Below are 21,270 nucleotides of genomic sequence, written 5' to 3'. Positions count from 1 at the left end.
AATCCTCTCCGCCAAGAGGAGATATCTTAACGCATTTCACGTTAACGCGAGGATGATTGCATTCTTTAGGCACTTGTCTAATCTCATGGATGAGAGGAGTGTGTGTGTGTGTGTGTGTGTGTGTGTGTGTGAGAGGGAGGTAGAGAGAGTAGAGAGAGAAAGAGTAGAGCTAGAGAGAGAGAGTAGAAAGAGAGGATAATCTCTTTTGCTTAAACCAGAGAGAATTTCTAGTTATTTTCTTTGTCACAGTCAGGATGTGTGCAGTGCTCTGTACCACAGCCAGGCCTGGGTAGATTACTTGTTTAGTCGATAGGAGTTCAATTTGACACTACACAATGTGGGAGCAGTTAGAATGTGGTTTTAATTTGCCATGGTTGCAGGCCAAAGTGCTGCTGGGGACACTTCTGTCCCGGTCCAGTGAGGAGTGCCCCTCGGTGGAGGTGGAGAGTGAGTCGTCTTCCTGTGGCCTTCCCTCGTTCCTCGACGACAGCGCTGTGGAGGTCCGACCAGCCAGACCTTCTCGGGAGCACCGCGCCGCAGGGATGCAAGGTCATTATTGCTCTCTCACCATGTCTGTCAGGCCAGTTGATGGCTAATGTTCTATTCCTTTGTAGTGATGCATCACTCTCCGATTATGATAATAAACTGTATAACCAGCCTCAAGACTAAAACTAATGATGGAAGTTTTGAGTATGACCCTGTCCAATGATGCCTGTGTTTTTAGACAGGAACTTTTTCAATCAGAAGTAATTTGCACATACTGCAACTTAAGTTTACACAACATTCTAAACTGAGAAAAGTCAGTAATTGCCCAGTGAGACAGATAGAGGGTTGGGATGTGAGCGTTTGTAGAATGGTGCCATTTCTGTTAAGTATGAGCAATCGCTGCACTGAAAGGAAACTTCCCCCATATGACAAAGAATCACAACACTTTCACCATAGGCCTCTTTCTGAATCCCTGGAAGCCTCAGTCTTCATAGGGCCCTCTATTCAGACAAAGGGAAACCCAGAGTCCCAGCCTAGCCTCCCCCTGTCTCTGAGCTCTGTGTGGGTCTCCCTTTCTTACAGGACTACAAAGTGGTGAAGAGGACAGCCAGGATGAAAGCTCCGTGGAAAGTATTCCTATTAGAGGTAAAAAGGCAGCGCCGAACCCTGCATTCACAGTTCTTGTGTGCCGTTTGTTTTCCTCCCACAGCAGCCGATAATGGGCTCTTTTAAATGGATGGCTGTGGCAGGATGATCAAGGTGAATCTGGGGTCAAAGTCCCACCTGAAGAACTGTGCAGTTCCTCTAATTATCTTGGAGAAACAGTGCATGTTTTCAGCCGGCCAGAGCAGAGACGCGGCCAAATTGATAATTCGCGCCCCGCAAAATGCAGCAGTTTAATTGTCAGGACACCGGGGTGCAGCCAAAGATCTGTCATTGGTTCTCATTATCTTATAAACAATGCTATGCAGCATCAGACTTGAAAAGACTAGATGTGAAAGCATCCTGAAAGCGGCCTGTGTACTAGTCCACAGCCAGAATCTCAGAAATGTAAAATGAGTTATTATTACACTTGGCAATGGGATTTCATACTGAGCGTTTCATGTGTGACCATCCCCAAGGACGCAGGACCACAGAACCAGTCCAGTTACAACTCACAACTAATTAAAAGCAAAATATTGTTTTGAAAAGAGGCATTTCCAGTCCAGTTTCATGGCTGGAGCCACTGCTGGGCAACTGAAGGTAATGAGTTAAGAATGTGTGTTGCGGTATATGCTCAAAGTGACATGCATTTGTTAGTCCTAGTAAACAATTTTACAGACAAGACAACTACAATGGACAGATACTTAGATATACAGTACCAGTCAAAAGTTTGGACACACCTACTCATTCAAGGGTTTTTCTTTATTTTTACTATTTTCTACATTGTAGAATAATAGTGAAGACATCAAAACTATGAAATAACACATATGGAATCATATAGTAACCCAAAAAGTTTTAAACAAATCAAAATATATTTTATATTTGAATATATTTGATTTTCTTCAAAGTAGCCACCCTTTGCCTTGATGACACTTTTGCACACTCTTGGCATTCTCTCAACCAGCTTCACCTGGAATGCTTTTCCCACAGTCTTGAAGGAGTTCCCACATATGCTGAGCACTTGTTGGCTGCTTAATCTTCACTCTGCGGTCCAACTCATCCCAAACCATCTCAATTGGGTTGAGGTCGGGTGATTGTGGAGGCAAGGTCATCTGATGCAGCACTCCCTCACCCTCCTTCTTGGTCAAATAGCCCTTACACAGCCTGGAGGTATGTTGGGTCATTGTCCTGTTGAAAAACAAATGATAGGCCCACTAAGCGCAAACCAGATGGGATGGCGTATCGCTGCAGAATGCTGTGGTAGCCATGCAGGTTAAGTGTGCCTTGAATTCTAAATAAATCACAGACAGTGTCACCAGCAAAGCACCCCCACACCATCACACCACCTCCTCCATGCTTCACGGTGGGAACCACACATGCGGAGATCATCCGTTCACCTACTCTGCGTCTCACAAAGACACAGCGGTTGGAACCACAAATCTAACATTTGGACAGATTTCCACCCGTCTAATGTCCGTTGCTCGTGTTTCTTGGCCCAACCAAGTCTCTTCTTATTATTGGTGTCCTTTGGATTCTTTGCAGAAAATTGACCATGAAGGCCTGATTCACGCAGTCTCCTCTGAACAGTTGATGTTGAGATGTGTCTGTAACTTGAACTCTGTGAAGCATTTATTTGGGCTGCAATTTCTGAGGCTGGTAACTCTAATGAACTTATCCTCTGCAGCAGAGGTAACTCTGGGTCTTCCTTTCCTGTGGCAGTCCTCATGAGAGCCAGTTTCATCATAGCGCTTGATGGTTTTTGCGACTGCACTTGAAGAAACAAAGTTCTTGACATTTTCCGCATTGACTGACCTTCATGTCTTAAAGTAATGATGGACTGTCGTTTCTCTTTGCTTATTTGAGCTGTTCTTGACATTTTAATATGGACTTGGTCTTTTACCAAATAGGGCTATCTTTTGTATACCACCCCTACCTTGTCACAACACAACTGATTGGCTCAAACGCATTAAGAAGGAAAGAAATTCCACAAATTAACTTTTAAGAAGGCTCACCTGTTAATTGAAATGCTTTCCAGATGACTACCTCATGAAGCTGGTTGAGAGAATGCCAAGAGTGTACAAAGCTGTCATCAAGTCAAAGAGTGGCTACTTTGAAGAATCTCAAATATAAAATATATTTTGATTTTGTTTAACACTTTTTGGTTACTACATGATTCGATATGTGTTATTTCATAGTTGTGATATCTTCACTATTATTCTACAATGTAGAAAATAGTAAAAATAAAGATTAACCTTTGAATGAGTAGGTGTGTCCAAACATTTCACTGGTACTGTATTTGGCAAATAAATGTTCCATTGTTTCATCATTTCGGTAAGGCCAAATATACATTTGTTGCCCACAGAGTTCAAAGTATTCTTGCCTACAGATAGCACGCTTGGATGCGTAAACTCAACCCCTGGCCTGAACTTGGATTAAAACAACCAGATATACAGTGGCTTGCGAAAGTATTCACCCCCCTTGGCATTTTTCTTGTTTTGTTGCCTTACAACTTGGAATTAAAATATATTTTTTTAGGGTTTGTATCATTTGATTAACACAACATGCCTACCACAAATATTTTTTGTATGTGAAACAAACAAGAGATAAGACCGAAAAAACAGAACACTTGAGCGTGCAAAACTATTCACCCCCCCCCCAAAGTCAATACTTTGTAGATCCACCTTTTGCAGCAATTACAGCTGCAAGTCTCTTGGGGTATGTCTCTATGAGCTTGGCACATCTAGCCACTGGGATTTTTGCCCATTCTTCAAGGCAAAACTGCTCCAGCCCAGCTCCTTCAAGTTGGATGGGTTCCGCTGGTGTACAGCAATCTTTAAGTCATACCACAGATTCTCAATTGGATTGAGGTCTGGGCTTTGACTAGGCCATTCCAAGACATTTTAAATGTTTCTCATTAAACCACTCAAGTGTTGCTTTAGCAGTATACCTAGGGTCATTGTCCTGCTGGAAGGTGAACCTCCGTCCCAGTCTCAAATCTCTGGAAGACTGAAACAGGTTGCCCTTAAGAATTTCCCTGTATTTAGCGCCATCCATCATTCCTTCAATTCTGACCAGTTTCCCAGTCCCTGCCGATGGAAAAACATTCCCACAGCATGATGCCGCCACCACCATGCTTCACTGTGGGGATGGTGTTCTCGGGGTGATGAGAGGTGTTGGGTTTGCGCCAGACATAGCGTTTTCCTTGATGGCCAAAAAGCTCAATTTCAGTCTCATCTGACCAGAGTACCTTCTTCCATATTTTTGGGGAGTCTCCCACATGTCTTTTGGCGAACACCAAACGTGTTTGCTTATTTTTTTCTTTAAGCAATGGCTTTTTTTCTGGCCACTCTTCCGTAAAGCCTAGCTCTGTGGAGTGTACGGCTTAAAGTGGTCCTGTGGACAGATACTCCAATCTCCACTGTGGAGCTTTGCAGCTCCTTCAGGGTTATCTTTGGTCTCTTTGTTGCCTCTGATTAATGCCCTCCTTGCCTGGTCCGTGAGTTTTGGTGGGCAGCCCTCTCTTGGCAGGTTTGTTGTGGTGCCATATTCTTTCCATTTTTTAATAATGGATTTAATGGTGCTCCGTGGGATCTTCAAAGTTTCGGATATTTATTTATAACCCAACCCTGATCTGTACTTCTCCACAACTTTGTCCCTGACCTGTTTGGAGAGCTCCTTGGTCTTCATGGTGCCGCTTGCTTGGTGGTGCCCCTTGCTTAGCGGTGTTGGTGTTGCAGACTCTGGGCCTTTCAGAACAGGTGTGTTTATATATATATATATATATATATATATATATATATATATATATATATATATATATAGACTTTATTTAACTAATTATGTGACTTCTGAAAGTAATTGGTTGCACCAGATCTTATTTAGGGTCTTCATAGCAAACGGGGTGAATACATATGCACGCACCACTTTTCTGTTATTTATTTGTTATTCTTTTTTGAAACAAGTGATTTTTTTCATTTCACTTCACCAATTTGGACTATTTTGTGTATGTCCATTACATGAAATCCAAATAAAAATCAATTTAAATTACAGGTTGTAATGCAACAAAATAGGAAAAACGCCAAGGGGGATGAATACTTTTGCAAGGCAAAACCATAGGGTGTTAGTGTTATCATCTTGAGACAAATGGCCATTGATGACATAAAGCTAGCTGCTCTAAAGCCTCTGTAGTTCTCAAATATCATACCTAATCCACTGTATATGGAAGTAGTTAGTGTTTTATTGAAAGAAAATCTATCTCTTCCGAGTTGGGGTGCCTGCCAACCTGATACAGAGATAAGGTGGAGGGTGATTATGGTGTCGTGGAAACTGTTGCTCCCCTTGGCGTGTGTATACACACTGCTTAAATACACAGCTTAGCCAGCCCTGCACTGTGTTTTGACCCACTGTTCATCAGAAGGCCCAAAGAGCTAGCCATCGGAGCGTGTTGTCTCATCAAACACACAGCCTCTGAAAGTTGGAAACCTGGGTCTTGAGTCAATATTTAACTTAGACGTTTTGTGTTTTTGGAACAGAGACAAAAGCATATCAGCTGCTTAAACAGTCTGCCACGCAGGCGAGGCAGCAGAGCTCTGGAGATGAGGATCTGTCAGGTAAGGGGAGACACTGCTCACACCACCCCTCCAGCAAGCCACTGTGGCCTAATCATCAGTCAACACAGACCATATGTCTCACTGTCCTATAAAGAATTGGTACAAGTGTTGTATAAAGAATATACCACCATGTGTACAGATTTTTTTTGTCAGTCTTCTGGGCTTTTCCTCTCCATCTATTTACATGGATGTCAATACACAACATAGATTATCATGTAATTAGATGCACATCAAAATGTTTGATCTGTCTTGTTTGCTCTTTAAGGAATAAATGATGGCTATGAAGAGGATACTGGGAGGGTTGAGCGCTCCTCTCATCAAGACCCTTACCCTTGGTAAGAACATTATTATTATTCACTCCCTTTATGGAAATAGGCCACCAGACACCGAAGTGGATGATGTACATTTGCATGTAGCTCTCATAATTCCCAGTTAATTTCCATTAGATCAAGGGTGCGCCACCCATTAACTTGTGCATGAAAACAAAAGGCCAGACTGTTATCAAGCCTAAAGCCTGCTCTCACTATTTATTGGGTTCATGTTTCAGGAGACTAGCTATAAAACCAGACCGTTGCCAACTAAACTAGTTTGGAAAATCCAATCAGCCCACAAATGGTTTGTATTATGTGTACAAACTGTGTTTCAACAAATAGAAAATCAAGTATAAAATCAGAAACAACTGTTTTGAAAAGAAGACTCACAAGAATGAGTTTTAAGATGATACATCCCTTCATTTCCAGAGCTTCCCCGCGTCCTGAATTGCGTTTAGGCTGCTCAAATCAAAGTGTTGAGTGGTAAGAAAAGAACATCTAAATAGCTCCATGTTTTCATACATTTGAATATCAACACGACTTCATCAAAATCTGCAATTGTGTGTCCTCAGAGCGGCTCTTCACCGGGTGCCCATTTGGGAAGGTAATGGCTGGGTAAATGTTATGAGGAATAATCTTCTCTGATTTCATATGATTACTGGGCACCACGCTGACACAAGGGCCCAAAGTGTGTGTCTCCCTGGCCAGGCCAGCGGGTCTCCCAGTCTACCTATTAGCAGAGGGAAGGGCATAATGGCCCAGCTCTATTGAGGCGCTACTGTCTGCCAGTGCCAGCCCAATGACTATACCTCTTTAATAAACATGAGCCAATTTCAGACTCCAGACCCTCTCAGATCGCTGTCTCCACTGTCATTAAGGCGCATTGGAAGCCCAAATCTAAGGCGATAAAACACACGTAAAGGGAGAGATAATGGAGAGAATCACACATCTCTGATTGGCCACTGTGGTCGTGTTGGTCCTGTGCATAAATGATTGAAATTAGACTAATGAGTCGTTTTGCATGCTTGACACCTAATCTGGTCAGGGGAGGAGTGATCTGTTGTAGAGCGACAGCTAAGAGCGGTCACCATCGTACCTCTTCCTGCTCCTCTGTGATTCCCCACCCCCGGATGCTTACGTTTTAAGCATTCCACTTACCACACTCTCTTCTTGCGCTTTATTGCTTCTACAAGTGGTCTGGAAGCCCTGCACTTCAACAGAAGCATAACACTGCAGCATGCTCTGCCATGTCTTTCACTTTCTCTCTCTCTCTCTGGTTCTATCTCACTGTCTCTCTCCCCCATCTCTTTCCCCCTTTCTCTATTCTTCTCTCTCTCCCTATTCCTCTCTCTCTCCCTCTCCTTATGTATTTTCCTCTCTTCCCCTCTACTTCTCCCTTTTTAATTATTTGCTTTATTTTGTCAGTGAGCTGATGAGTGACATCAAACGACTCTGTGGCTGGACTCAAAATAAAAAATGGCTTCCTTTCTGTTGTCTTAGACAATAATGATGATTTCCCAGTTAAGCCTAGACTACAGCTGAGGGATTGTAGTTTAAAGCAGAGGCTTTGGTGCAAAAAATGCATTTATAGGCCTTTGTGTGGCTCCTCATTATGTGTGGGCCCGATTCATTAAGTAATTGGTTTGCAGTTGTTTACATGAGTATTATGGCCCTCTATTCAGGAGCCTTTGAGAGATACATTGTGCAAATGTTGCATGTTATGAATGCAGAATGAGAGGCGGGGGGGCCAGTCCTATTGGCCAAACACTACACTCAGCTGAAAAGCAAGAGAAAAGCGCTGGGTGCTGCTTTGCATAGCAATGACTCTGCCTTAATAAGCTTTACAGATTAAATACATGCAGTCTATACAAGATGCAAAGAAATACTCTTAACACATTTATATGTGCTCATTTCACTATTATGGCATTGGAGAGAATCAAGGTCTTTCATATTCAGTGTTTTTCTCTCTCCTCCACACAGAGTTTTTCAGCGAGTTACTTTATAGAATGTGCTGTTTATTGTATTATAAATCACGGCCAAGCAGACTGATCTGCAACAGTTTATTAAGGATTCATCCATTAGAAATCTTTTGCTGCCATTGTAAGTGGTAAAGCAAAATCATTTTGTGGTTGAGTGGGGTTGAAAGGAATAATGCACGAAGGAGTGAGTCTTAATAAGCAGCTGCACTCCATGTAAATACTATTTGTTCCCCTTTGTCTGGGGGTGCATGCCACTGCTTCCTGTTGTGCAAGATTCATTGTGCTGTTTTTCTTTTTTTACTGTAGGCATTTCAGATGTTCCTTTTCCTTTCTTGTTTTTATATTTTCTTTGCTTTTTTCCTTCTTTTTTTTGCCTGGCCTTGATCTAAGAAAAAATACTCACACTAAAAAATGAAACGTAGGTGATCTCTCCCTCTCCAATAATCAGTGAGTGATGTGTTTGTGATGCCTTGTCGCGGCTTGACAAAAACCTTGACTTGACAATTAGTGTGGAGCTTTCCTTGGACAACAGGATGTGCTCAGGCATTCGCCCCCCCCCCCCAATCACTCAGACAGAGACAAAGTGTCATAAACAAAAGTTTAGAGGCAGGAGGAAGCGATGTGTGTGGCATCTATCACAGAACACTGGGAGGGAGGGAGAGGAAGGGAGAGAGAGTGAGGGAGGGAGGGAGGAAAAACAGAGATCATGCACCAGAAGGTGCCAGGTCGAGAGATCAACGAACATGCAGACAAACTAACAGAGCCTGATTTAGAAGACAGCTGACAGAAATGTGGTCAGAGACTTTCGGTAGAGAAATAATATGGTGACAGAGAGACAATTCATGGCAAAGGAAGACACATGCCCAGTCTAAAAACAAGTGCTTGTCCCTACCACTAGACACTTCTTCTTGATGGCCCTTAATTTGTAGATCTGAAAGCCTTGTAATTGTGTAAGCAATATGGGTGTAACTCCATATAGCCCACTGTGATGTTCTGGATAAGAGCGTCTGCTAAATGACTAAAATGTAAAATGTAAATGTAAATGTTCTTTGAGTTGATTTGGTACTGGGCAAGAGAAACAGTTAGAGACAGAGACAGACAGCATTGAGGTGATACTGCCAGAGGAGGTCACTCTCCTGTATTGGGTTCCTCTCCTCCTCCCACAGTCAATCACACCATACCTAACAGTATCCATATAGTGTATACATCTGTCTAATATGTTAAAGGGCCAATGCAGACGTTTTTATGGGGTAACAATTAAGTACAATTCTGTGATTTGTTTTAAATTAAAATGGTAAAAAATAGAAAAAAAAATAGCTTCTTAGCAAAGAGCAATTTCTCAAGCAAGAATTTTACTAGGACTGTCTGGGAGTGGTTTGAGTAGGGAGGGGAAAACTGAAAATTAGCTGTTATTGGCAGAGAGGTTTGAAACTCTCTTTCTTATTGGTCTATCAACTAATTTACTGCATGGTGATGTCACCATGGAAGGCCAAAACTCCCTCCCACTAAAACAGGCTGAATTTCAGGTGGTCTTTTCAAACAAAATTGAATAAGAAAAGAATGTGTCACATTCCAATTAGTAAGTTGTCTAACTTAGGTAGTTCAAACAATTGTATACTGAACAAAAATATAAACGCTACATGTAAAGTATTGGTCCCATGTTTCATGAGGTGAAATAAAAGATCCCAGAAATGTTCCATATGCACAAAAAGCTTATTTCTCCCAATTGTTTTGCACAAATTTGTTTACATTCCTGTTATTGTGTATTTCTCATTTGCCAAGATAATCCATCCACCTGACAGGTGTGGCATATCAAGAAGCTGATTAATCATTACACAGGTGCACCTTGTGCTGGGGACAATAAAAGGGCACTCTAAAATGTGCAGTTTTGTCACACAACACAATGCCACAGATGTCTCAAGTGGAGCGAGCAATTGGCATGCTGACTGCAGGAATGTCCACCAGACCTGTTGCCAGATAATTGAATGTTAATTTCTCTACCATAAGCCGCCTCCAACGTTGTTTTAGAGAATTTGGCAGTATGTCCAACCGGCCTCACGCCAGCCCAGGACCTCCACATCGAATTTCTTCACCTGTGGGGGTGCTGAAGAGTATTTCTGTCTGTAATAAAGCCCTTTTGTGAGGAAAAACTCATTTTGATTGGCTGGGCCTGGCTCCCCAGTTGGTGGGCCTATGCTCACCCATGTCTGCGCCCTTGCCCAGTCATGTGAAATCCATAGATTAGGGCCAAATTTATTTATTTAAATTGACTGATTTCCTTATATGAACTGTAACTTAGTAAAATCTTTGAAATTGTTGCATGTTGCGTTTTATATTTTTGTTCAGTATATAATGTATTGTAAACTTGAGAATCTTAGTGAATAATTTCACTGGTCTAGAATTTAATTGAATAAAACTATTCAATTTTATTCCTGTCAGTCATTATGTTCTGTTCTGTCAAGTAGCTGTGATTCCAATGAAGGAACCACCTACTATCAATGAATGTACCCAAGTGTGAATCTGTGGCACTATTTCCAACGCTGCAGTTTTCCTTTATGGCCAGCAGAGAGCACTCACACATTAGAGAGCACAGAGTGGAAGCGGTGAATCCCCTGAGTGCTACATCCTACTATAATCCTCTGCTGTTTTAAACATCTGAACAATTTAGCTGTGGGTCATAGCTGGGAAGGGAGTAGGAGTTGATGGGGTGATGGGTCTCCCTCTTTTTTCCCTTTACCTTTAGACAAACGCTGTGCTAGAGTGCCTGTGCTATTAGCGTTTCTGTGTGGGTGTTAGGAGCTTAAAAAAGACAGGGTAAATAGAGGCAGCATTCTCTACCAGGCTGTGCTAACAGTATATGAAATGCCAGGTAAGCATTATTTTTCCAGACAGAATCCACCACCCTGTATAGCTTTTCCATTATGGAAGCACCTTACCTTCGTTCTATTGAACTCATTACAAATATATTCACAATCATTATACAGTGCAGTTTGAAAGAATAGCATATGATAAGCGAGGGAGATAGTCATAGGCCTAGGTCTCCTTTACTTAGACTAGCAATAAGTATGTCTAATTGGGGAAAATAAAGTCTGCTTTTTGAAATGCAGTAGGATAATAAGGATTTGTATTTGTGTTATTGTGGAATTCTTCTATACGGGATATGACATGATGGGTTATATTGATATTTCCTTTTTTTGTATCATTTGTACCAATGTATCATACAACATTTCTCCATTCTGCTAGGCCTATAACCTAATGATAGACAATAATCGAAATGTGAGAAAAAAGCATGAAGTTGTGAATGAAAGATGCCAGTCCTCCTGCTCACAAACCTTATTGTAATGTAGATATAACATAAGGTAAACAGTAATATGTAACAATCACAAAAACCAGGAAGGAGACTCTCCAAAAAGGAGGCATTTTAATGGTAGCTATAATTTGCATCATTTTTCACATTACGTTCACCTCCGTCTACCGGAGTCTGCAAAACAGTGGCCAACCCAGTCTGTCTTACATATTCAGATCATTGCCTCAATTAAGGGAAACTCGGCACAATATGAACTGGCATAAATGTTTATGGAAATGTAATATTAGATTGAAGGGGTCATTGGCGTCCTGGGCTCACTATGGTAATGGCCCAGTCTTGAAAATCAGTCCGGTCCCTGTCTGAAGTGGAGCAGCTGATAGATCATTCCCATGCTGCCTGGGGAAGTTATATAAAAGAATAGTCAAATTTATTCCCCGGAAACATGTATTTATTACCATCATTACAGTGGCAGGGAGAAGAAGTAACATGTTGCTGTAAATGGCTGGAGATTAAAGAGGGAATGTGAATATATATAAACATATTGATTATGTCTGTGTTTTCACTTCCTTGTGTTACCTAACTGTTGTAAGTGTAGTTCAGATGTCATAGTCTAGGATGCAATGCCATAACAGCTAATGTATAATGTTGTAAAATAAGTCCCTATCTAAAATAAGAGGGACTGTGTTTGACAAGCTATGTTAGTGTAGCATATTCGACCGGTAATCGGAGGTAGAGCCCTCAGCCGTTGTATGAAGATGTTCTGATTTTATGTTCGCTTATGCTTATGTGATACTTTTACCGTTCCTGCCCCTCGCACCTCACCGCATGCATGTCAGTATTGATGGCTGTGTGTTGTGGTGGGAGGGCACCGTGCCCTCCCTTGTTTGCTTTCCACCGAGGCTAGAGGCTGTGCAGGGTTTGGAAGTTTGCCTTTCTTCTCCCTGTCGGCCCTTTCGCCATGGCGTTGGTCATTGTTCGCAGAATGGTTTTAGATAGAGCTGAAGCGTCCAGGCGCTCCGCCGTCGCCGAGGCGACAGGAGGGGAGACATTATACCTCCGCCTGCGCCGGGGCGCAGAGTGGTTTGCTAGGTACCTGGGGCCGCGAATGGGTTGTGGGCACGACCCAATCGCTTGATATGTGAGACCGTGGTGGGAAGACCCGGTTCACCGGCTTCCCCCAATCCCTGCCGGATCCGACCGGGTCACCTGCCCACAGGTGCCCCATGTGGCTGTGTCTAGCGGGGAGAGGGGGGATGGCTCCGGGCGGGCACATCCCAGGCAATATGGTTAGGGGGCACTTTCATTACCGTGTCCTCCCATTTCTACTCCCTTCGGCCTGCACCGTCAGTTTTGATGACGGTCAAAGTGGTCTCCCAGCCGTGGTTGGGGTTTTCGTTGTCAGGAGTACCGAGGGGTATCAAGCCCACTTGACATGATGCGGGCCCGGGTGGTTTATTCACCCTCTTTAGAGCGTCTGCTAAATGACTAAAATGTCAAATGTAAATGTAGCAGCAGGCTAAATGGGAAGTAGCAGACCAGACATCCTTGTCTCACTCTTTGCTGTTCCACATTCACTTAATCTGAAGGATAGCCTCTTATACTGCACAACAGTAGCAGGAACCGAGACATTTACATATTTCACTTCATTTTCTTCAAGTACAGAGTTTTTAAAAACATTTAATTTGAAGCTCACCTTGCACTAAGACTTATGAAAAACTGTTTAGTCAGGACTACAAGGTTGCACTTCCCAAAATTATGACTTGACCATGTAACTATTGATCGTGTGTGTGTAATTACAGTTTTGTCTGTCTGGTATTCCCTAAATCAAACAATCTCTCAATGAAAAGCAAAGAATGTTACAGGAGTGTCTGACACTTAATCAAAACTTTTGGATGTTGACATTCTCGTAAGAATTTCTCCTACTTGAAGGTGACTTGAACATTACAAAAAAGACAGATTTTTATGGTGGGTATAATGGCTGCTAAGAAGACACTCTTACAAAGTGATTTTGAACATGGACTGAAGTCTAAAACATGTTGATATTAAAGATGTCCACTGCAAGGTTACAAACAGCTTCCACTGTAACTTTGACAAATTGGATCAGGGCTGTGAGTCTAATTTTATAGCTGAGTATTTTTGTATTTTGTAGCTAAGAACAATTTGTTAATGTTGACTTACAGTGCCTTCAGAAAGTGTTCATTATTGTCATGCTGAAAGGTGAATTTATCTCCCAGTGTCTGGTGGAAAGCAGACTGAACCAGGTTTTCCTCTAGGATTTTGCCTGTGCTTAGCTCCATTCCGCTTATTTTTTTATCCTAAAAAAACTCCCCAGTCCTTAACGATTACAAGCATACCCATAACATGATGCAGCCACCACTAAGCTTGAAAATATGGAGAGTGGTACTCAGTAATGTGTTGTATTGGATTTTCCCCAAACATAACACTTTGTATTCAGGACAAAAAGTGAATTGCTTTGCCACATTTTTTGCAGTATTACTTTAGTTTCTTGTTGCAAACAGGATGCATGTTTTGGAATATTATTATTCTGTACATGCTTCCTTTGCATTATGTCAATTAGGTTAGTATTGTGGAGTAACTATAAGGTTGTTGATCCATCCTCAGTTTTTGTCCGATCACAGCCATTAAACTCTGTAACTGTTTTAAAGTCACCATTGGCTCCCGATTGGCGCAGCGGTCTAAGGCACTGCATCTCAGTGCTAGAGTTGTCCAGGCTGTGTCACAATCCGGCTGTGATTGTGAGTCCCATACGGTGGCGCACAATTGGCCCAGCATCGTCCGGGTTTGAAAATAAGAATTTGTTCTTAACTGACTTGCCTAGTTAAATAATGGTAAAATAAAAAATAAAAAAATTAATTGGCCTCATCGTGAAATCTCTGAGCGGTTTCCTTCCTCTCTGGCAACAGAGTTTGGAAGGACGCCTGTATCTTTGTAGTGACTGGGTGTATTGATACACCATCCAAAGTGTAATTAATAACTTCATGCTCAAAGAGATATTCAATGTCAGCTTTTTTATTTTTACCCATCCATCAATAGGTGCCCTTCTTTGCAAGGCATTGGAAAATCTCCCAGGTCTTTGTGGTTTAATCTGTGTTTGAAATTCACTGCTTGACTGATGGACCTTACATATAATTGTATGTGTGGGGTACAGAGATGAGGTAGTCATTCAAAATCATGTTAAACACTATTATTGCACAAACTGAGTCCATGCAACTTATTATGTGACGTTAAGCAAGTTTTTACTCCTGAACTTATTTAGGCTTGCCATAACAAAGGGGATGAATACTTACTGACTCAAGACATTTCAGCTTTTCATTTTACATTAATTTGTAAAAATGTCTAAAAACATAATTCCACTTTGACATTATAATGTATTGTGTGTAGGCCAGTGACACAAAATCTCAATTTAATCAATTTTAAATTCAGGCTGTAACACAACAAAATGTGGAAAAAGTCAAGGGGTGTGAATACTTTCTGAAGGCACTGTATATTTGTCTAGTCTGAATAAATTTATGTTAACTAATGTTAAATAAATATAGCCATTTTCTTGCATAAAGCATATCTCATTGAATCATACCTGAATATACCTGGCTCTGTTTTGATTTGCCTGCTCAGAGTGCCAAAGGTTTTCAGAGTTATACTCTTTTTCTCTTGCCTTGAGGCATAGAGGTAGACATCATCCAAATATCTGCCAGGAAGCTTATTGATATGTGAATGTAATGGTTGCAATGTAATATTTATGCCGGCTACATAATTGAATGCATTGTATTGGAAAGCAATCTTCTGGCTGTTAGAAATGGGAGTTGGGAGGATTTAAACATATATACCTGTTTGGGTGGTGTGGCAAAAGCAGAAACGTATAGTTTGTAAGATTGAGTGGCTTTCAATAGGATCAGAGCCAACATAATTGAGTTCATATACTCAGTGTACAGCAGTCACATTTGGCTGTGCCAAGGCTGGGCTTGGGGAGAAGGGGGTATTGTGAGGATGGCAATCAAAGGGGTCATGCGTTTCAATTGAGGGATGCAGATGAATCAACACAACCTGTGTGTGTGTGTGTGTGAGAGAGCAAACTCTGCCCTATTTTTGTTCCATCTCAAAGAAAAGCTTTTCACCGTTGGACATAAAAATATAAACAACTGGCCATATGGATATATGATAACCCGAAAGATGATGGGGATGTATTGTGGTGGTTGTGAATAGGCCCTGTGATGATGTAAATTGAAGAGGACTTTAAAAGTAGAATGGCCTACTGCATATGCATCAAGGCACATCAAAGCCTTTTCAGGGGTCCTACATTTACATAGCGATATCACTGATGCTATGGGAACCCAGCAACCCTGTCTTTGGACCACTTCTTAATAAAGAGGGGGCTTGTGGATGTCCTTCAGCACGATTAGAACAGGAGTCAAGGAAGTTCCCTTTGGTGTTCCTTTCCTTTAAAACGGGCTTAGGCTTGGAAGTTTTAGATAGGCATCCTTGTAACATGCGTGTTAGATATACATTTTGGTAAGGGCACTGGTATAAGAAACTAGGCATTTGTTGGTGTGAGTTGTGCATTTGATTGATGGGACATGTATTGAGCTTTATTGATGGTGTTTTAATGATTTCACTGACTGTGGCAATGATATCCTTTTTTATCAACCAAACACAAGGTTATTAACCTCGTCCCGTATACAGGACGGTTGAGCTAACTTGCGCTAATGTGATTAGCATGACTGTTGTAAGTAACAGCAAACTTTACAGGACATAAACATGTCTTATATGGGCAGAAAGCTTACATTCTTGTTAATCTAACTGCACTGTCCAATTTACAGTAGCTATTACAGTGAAAAAATACCATGCTATTGTTTGAGGAGAGTGCACAACAACAGAAAACGTATCACGGCAACTGGTTTGATACATTCACCTCTGAAGGTAAATAATGTACTTACATTCAGTAATGTTGCTCTGATTTGCCATCTTAAGGGTCCCAGAGATAAAATGTAGCATAGTTTTGTTTGATAAAATCCATTTTTATATTCAAATGTAGGAACTGGGTTCTACAGTTTGAACCGCTGCTGTCTCTGGCTCCACACCCACCCCGCCCGGCCATCTAGATGTGTGAAAGTTAGTGTATAAGCTAATGAGCCATTATGTATGACATTCCTGGGAGTGTGTAAACCTACATTTTGTATTATCATATCATTTTTGTATGTTCTCTATAGTTATGTACTTGAAAATGTATCAATTGACCAATTCGGCACATTTGGGCAGACTTGATACAAAATAGTCCAGTATTTTGCATTTCAGAGATGATGGAGAAAAAAACTGCATGTTTTTTTGTTTGTATTATCTTTTACCAGATCTAATGTGTTATATTCTCCTACATTAATTTCACATTTCCACAAACTTCAAAGTGTTTCCTTTCAAATGGTATCAAGAATATGCATATCCTTGCTTCAGGTCCTGAGCTACAGGCAGTTAGATTTGGGTATGTCATTTTAGGCGAATATTGGAAAAAAAAAGGGTCCGATCCTTAAGAGGCTAACTGTTTTCTTTGTATTTTCAGGAGAGAAACAACAAAAATGAAAACCTATTCTGCTGTACAGTCTAAAGGTGAGTTGAGAATGCATCCAAAGCCAACCTAAATAATGCTGTCTATCTTTGTCATATCACCAAGTAAGCTAGCTAGTTGTTAGCAATATTGTGAACCACGTGAGATGTTATGTTATGCTAATGACAGAATCATCCATCTATGTATTGATCACAAATGGGTGTGAAAAGGGCACATGGACAATTATTCAAGGTCTTGCTCTCTGTAATAGAAATGTTACATGTGTAATTAGTATACATTTCACAATGACTATCAGTTCCTATTTGCATTTGAATACCCCCCCCCCCCCCCCCCCCCATCTCTGCTTTTATGAATCTCATGATTCAGTTTCAGGCGTCAAATGATGGGTCTGTTATTTATTTTGTAGCTTTTTGGGGAGAATCAGACGACAGCAACTCCGAGATAGAAGCAGCTCTGCGTCCTCAATACAATACGAACAATGAAAACTCTGAGGATTTTTATGACGGACTACCTGAGAAAAGGGATTCTTAACAGAAGCTACTGAGAGAAAGAGCTTTAGAGAACGTCTGCATACTGTTTATTTTTCTTCCATTCGTTACCCTTATCTGACTAAATTCTATCTACGTTGTAAATTGTATGCATACTGTATCATAAAAAATGTATAATGATAAACCTGATACCTCTTACTGTGGTTAAAGTATGTGAAGAGTTTTCAAACACAACGACGTTAACCCTGCTTCAGTCTCTTCATCTGAACGACTCTTACAACTCATAAAAACAGCTTGAAATAGATTAAACGGGTCTTTTGAAGCGATTTGTTTGCACTAGGCTGGAAATCATGCATTTTGAATACTGCTAGCATCTCCCGAGTGGTCTGCATCTAGCATGCTTGAGTGTAGTGACGTGAGTCACCTGTGAAATGACAAAGAACAATGGCCACTCTGGATGTTACCAAACGACCAGCGGACCTGTTGAAGTGGCCCATCGCCCAGGACAAGATGTATCGTCGTGTTAACAGACCCACAGTGGAAACAACTGATCACAATGTATGTTTCTGGAACTGTTTTAGTGAAGTTGTACTTATATACAAAGATTATATCAGACCTGTATTAGTTTTTCTTTTTCGTTTCCCATGGGCCTTTTCATTTGCTATGACATTTCAAACTCACTAATTTCTTATTGCTCGGAATAATTTTGAAGTACAATCATGTTTTCATGCTCTATTTTTGTATAATGCTTTGTGATCAAATTATTGCTTGAGTAGACATACAGTACTCAAAGACATAATAATGAAAATGTTTTTGGGGGGAGGATGCAGTTTGTTAAACCCATCAACCTCCCTCCTCCCATCCACCCTTTCCTTTTCACCCTTCAAGAGCAGTGCATGTCAGTGACAGCGAATATTCATTGCATTGCAGTTAAAATGCCTTGGAAATCAAATCACCTGAACAATGCAGCATCTCCACTGGCCCTCAACCTGTTTTCCAGTTCTATAAATAACCTGTTACTCCTATCTTGTGAGAGGTCGCCTTTCTGAATAGTACATGAAAGTTAATCTGTATCATGTCTGTTGAATATAGAACATTTGCAAAGCCATGTTATGTTGTAATATTGTAAAAGCCCCTGGCATTCAGTACATCAGTAGGATTCCATTAGTCAGCTTTTAGGTGACTTTATATGCCTGAACCTTCTAAAGCAGGACTCCACACTCATTACCAGTAATGGCTTCAGCCAGCCCTGCACCTCACACAGAAAGGGAATGTGTCGGAATAATTTGGAGTTTACTAAAAGGCTCCCTAACATAATATCCATGTTAAGGAGCAGGTCAACAGATACTTGGTGCGGCAGATAACTCTGTGAGAGTGGCGGTGTATTGTACAAAATACACTGAATATACCAAACATTAGGAACACCTTCCTATTGAGTTGCAACCCCCCCCCCCCGGATGTCCTTTGGGTTGTGGACCATTCTTGCTACACACAGGAAACAGTTGAGTGTGAAAAACCCAGCAGCATTGCAGTTCTTGTCACAAACCAGTGCGCCTGGCACCTACTACCATACCCCATTCAAAGGCACTTAAATGTTTTGTCTTGCCCATTCACCCTCTGAATGGCACGCATACACAATAAAGGCTTAAAAATCATTTAACCTGTCTCCTCCCCTTCATCTACACTGATTTGAAGTGGATTTAACAAGTGACATCAATAAGGGATCATAGCTTTCACCTGGATTCACCTAGTCAGTCTATGTCATGGAAAGAGCAGGTGTTGTTAATGTTTTTCATACTCAGTGTATAATAACACAATACATTCGTTTTTAAGATAACTTCCTGATTGAAACTTCGGTGAGAGGTAGTGCCTATATAACATGTTTAGCTCTTAGCTTTTAACACAGTGGTAGCAGGCTGCGAATCATGACATGTCAGGAGATTCTGTGATTCAAGATTCAATTACCTTTTAAAGTATACATACTTAGTGAATAATACAGACAATATCAGAGCATCAGCTCTTCAACATATAGTATGAGATCTGTTGTTGAAGCATGAAACATGGGCTACTTGCTATATGGGTCATTTTACATAAGATCATCACTACCAATTACAAAGCAGAGTCTTAGTTGGATGTGATGTGAGTACATGCCATATAACGTGTGGTTTTTGTATCACAATGGATATGTCTACCATAGAAAAAAATGCAATTAAATATCTTCAGCCCTTTTTATGTTTGTGTATGGCCATGCAGGATGCACTCAATATGACAAACCATTTAACCAACAAGGGTACTCACACACTTTTAATAGTGTGTGAGTGCCCTAACAATTACCTAACAATGCTCCCATAACAATGGCAATTTCAACGATAATGTCTGTGGTAGTATAGGAGCATAATGAGTTACATGAATGGATCCCATATGTTGATATGGCTGTCTTCAGACATACACTGTACTTTCCTATGTGACCACTGCTCTCAATATCTACAGTGCATTCAGAAAGTATTCAGACCCCTTCCCTTTTTCCACATTTTGTTATGTTACAGCCTTATTCTAAAATGTATGAAATTATTTTCCCCCCCTCATCAATCTACACACAATACCCCATAATGACGAAGTGGGAAAATCAAGGGGTCTGAATACTTTCCGAATGCACTGTATGTCAATAATTGTTCTCTTTCTGTTGCAATTTTCTAAGATTACAATTACAGGGTATAGATATTCATCCGCTCATCCACACATACATACACACACACATACTGTATACAGTACATTCATGCTACACAAACACCACAACTGCTGCTACCAGACTCTTATTATTATTGCTAAATACTGAACAATATAAACACTTGCCCCCCAATCCCCCCTTCCCCAAAACACATTAAAATATTGGACTTTATACAAGTGGTGGGTCTAGTCCTGGATGCTGATAGGTTACAACCGCATTCCAGCCGGTGTCTATTTCACAAGTTGCCACCGGCTAAATCTATGATGTTGAAATGCCTATTTACTCTGTTCCATCTCACTGCGCAATCCACTGTCTCATCAGCCCAGCCAGGCAATTTATAAACTTGATCTCCACTATAAAAAGCATTTAGACATAATCTCCCATTTCTTTTAGACTAGCATTTCGTTTTCAACAGCGGAGATTTGTATAAACCTTGCTGTCTGTCTCTCCAAATTAGCAACATTGTTTTAATATTGAAATTCGATCTCCAGCTGTAGTAATGAACTTGTCTGGACAGGCAGACCGCTTTTCTCAGCCAGTCGAAATCATGAATCTGCTGGCATCGTTTTAATGGATATATAGAAAGAAATGTCAATAGAAAACAGGTCAAACTAAACTAAATGCAGCTAGTTTACAGTCTTTCCAGCTTCCATTTGAAGTGATTGTGTTAGCTGTGTTGTTGGCTAGCTCCTCTGAACAACAGTGTCCTGACTAGAGAGCACATTTTCTTGACTTCGTTTTGGGCCTAACAACACCTGTGCCAATATATCCTCGGGCATTATCACTTAAATAAATAGTGCCTTCCTGTATTCTTATGCTAAAATGTTTATTTTATTTTACTGAGCCATTTACTTTATGATCTTATTCTTATCTTTTGGTATTTTTTTATTGTTGTTGCATTGTCGAGAAGGAACCTGCAAGTAAGCATTTCGTTGGATGGTGTATACCGTGTGTCAGTGGCGTTAGGTGCCTTTTAAGATGAGGGAGGATGATTCTTTTTTTTATGAACATGGCCTTATTTCTATTACAGCATATTTGATGACTGTCATTCATATTCCATTCACCCAGCTCAATGTAACATCAATAGGTTTAGGTTACTACATGATACTCGAATTTTCCCTGTACACATCATGAGGTTGCTACA

The 21,270-nt window shown here is 40.9% G+C and overlaps 1 protein-coding gene across 1 annotated transcript in view; it reads left to right on the top strand.

Annotated features, from left to right (window-relative positions):
- kiz (kizuna centrosomal protein) overlaps positions 1-19,052 on the top strand; it is a 33,366-nt gene extending 14,314 nt beyond the window's left edge. Inside the window, exons 10-15 of the mRNA XM_084143926.1 lie at positions 381-549; positions 1,069-1,131; positions 5,661-5,738; positions 6,004-6,073; positions 16,905-16,951; positions 17,317-19,052. Of these exons, the coding sequence (XP_084000052.1) occupies positions 381-549; positions 1,069-1,131; positions 5,661-5,738; positions 6,004-6,073; positions 16,905-16,951; positions 17,317-17,441 (552 nt within the window). The 3' untranslated portion in view covers positions 17,442-19,052. The remainder of the gene's footprint in view (positions 1-380; positions 550-1,068; positions 1,132-5,660; positions 5,739-6,003; positions 6,074-16,904; positions 16,952-17,316) is intronic.
- Positions 19,053-21,270: the final 2,218 nt, after the last annotated feature.

Source organism: Coregonus lavaretus (assembly GCF_964263955.1).
Source record: "Coregonus lavaretus genome assembly, chromosome: 27".
In the NCBI taxonomy this organism is placed as follows: Eukaryota; Metazoa; Chordata; class Actinopteri; order Salmoniformes; family Salmonidae; genus Coregonus; species Coregonus lavaretus.
This window is presented reverse-complemented; position numbering and strand designations above follow the sequence as displayed.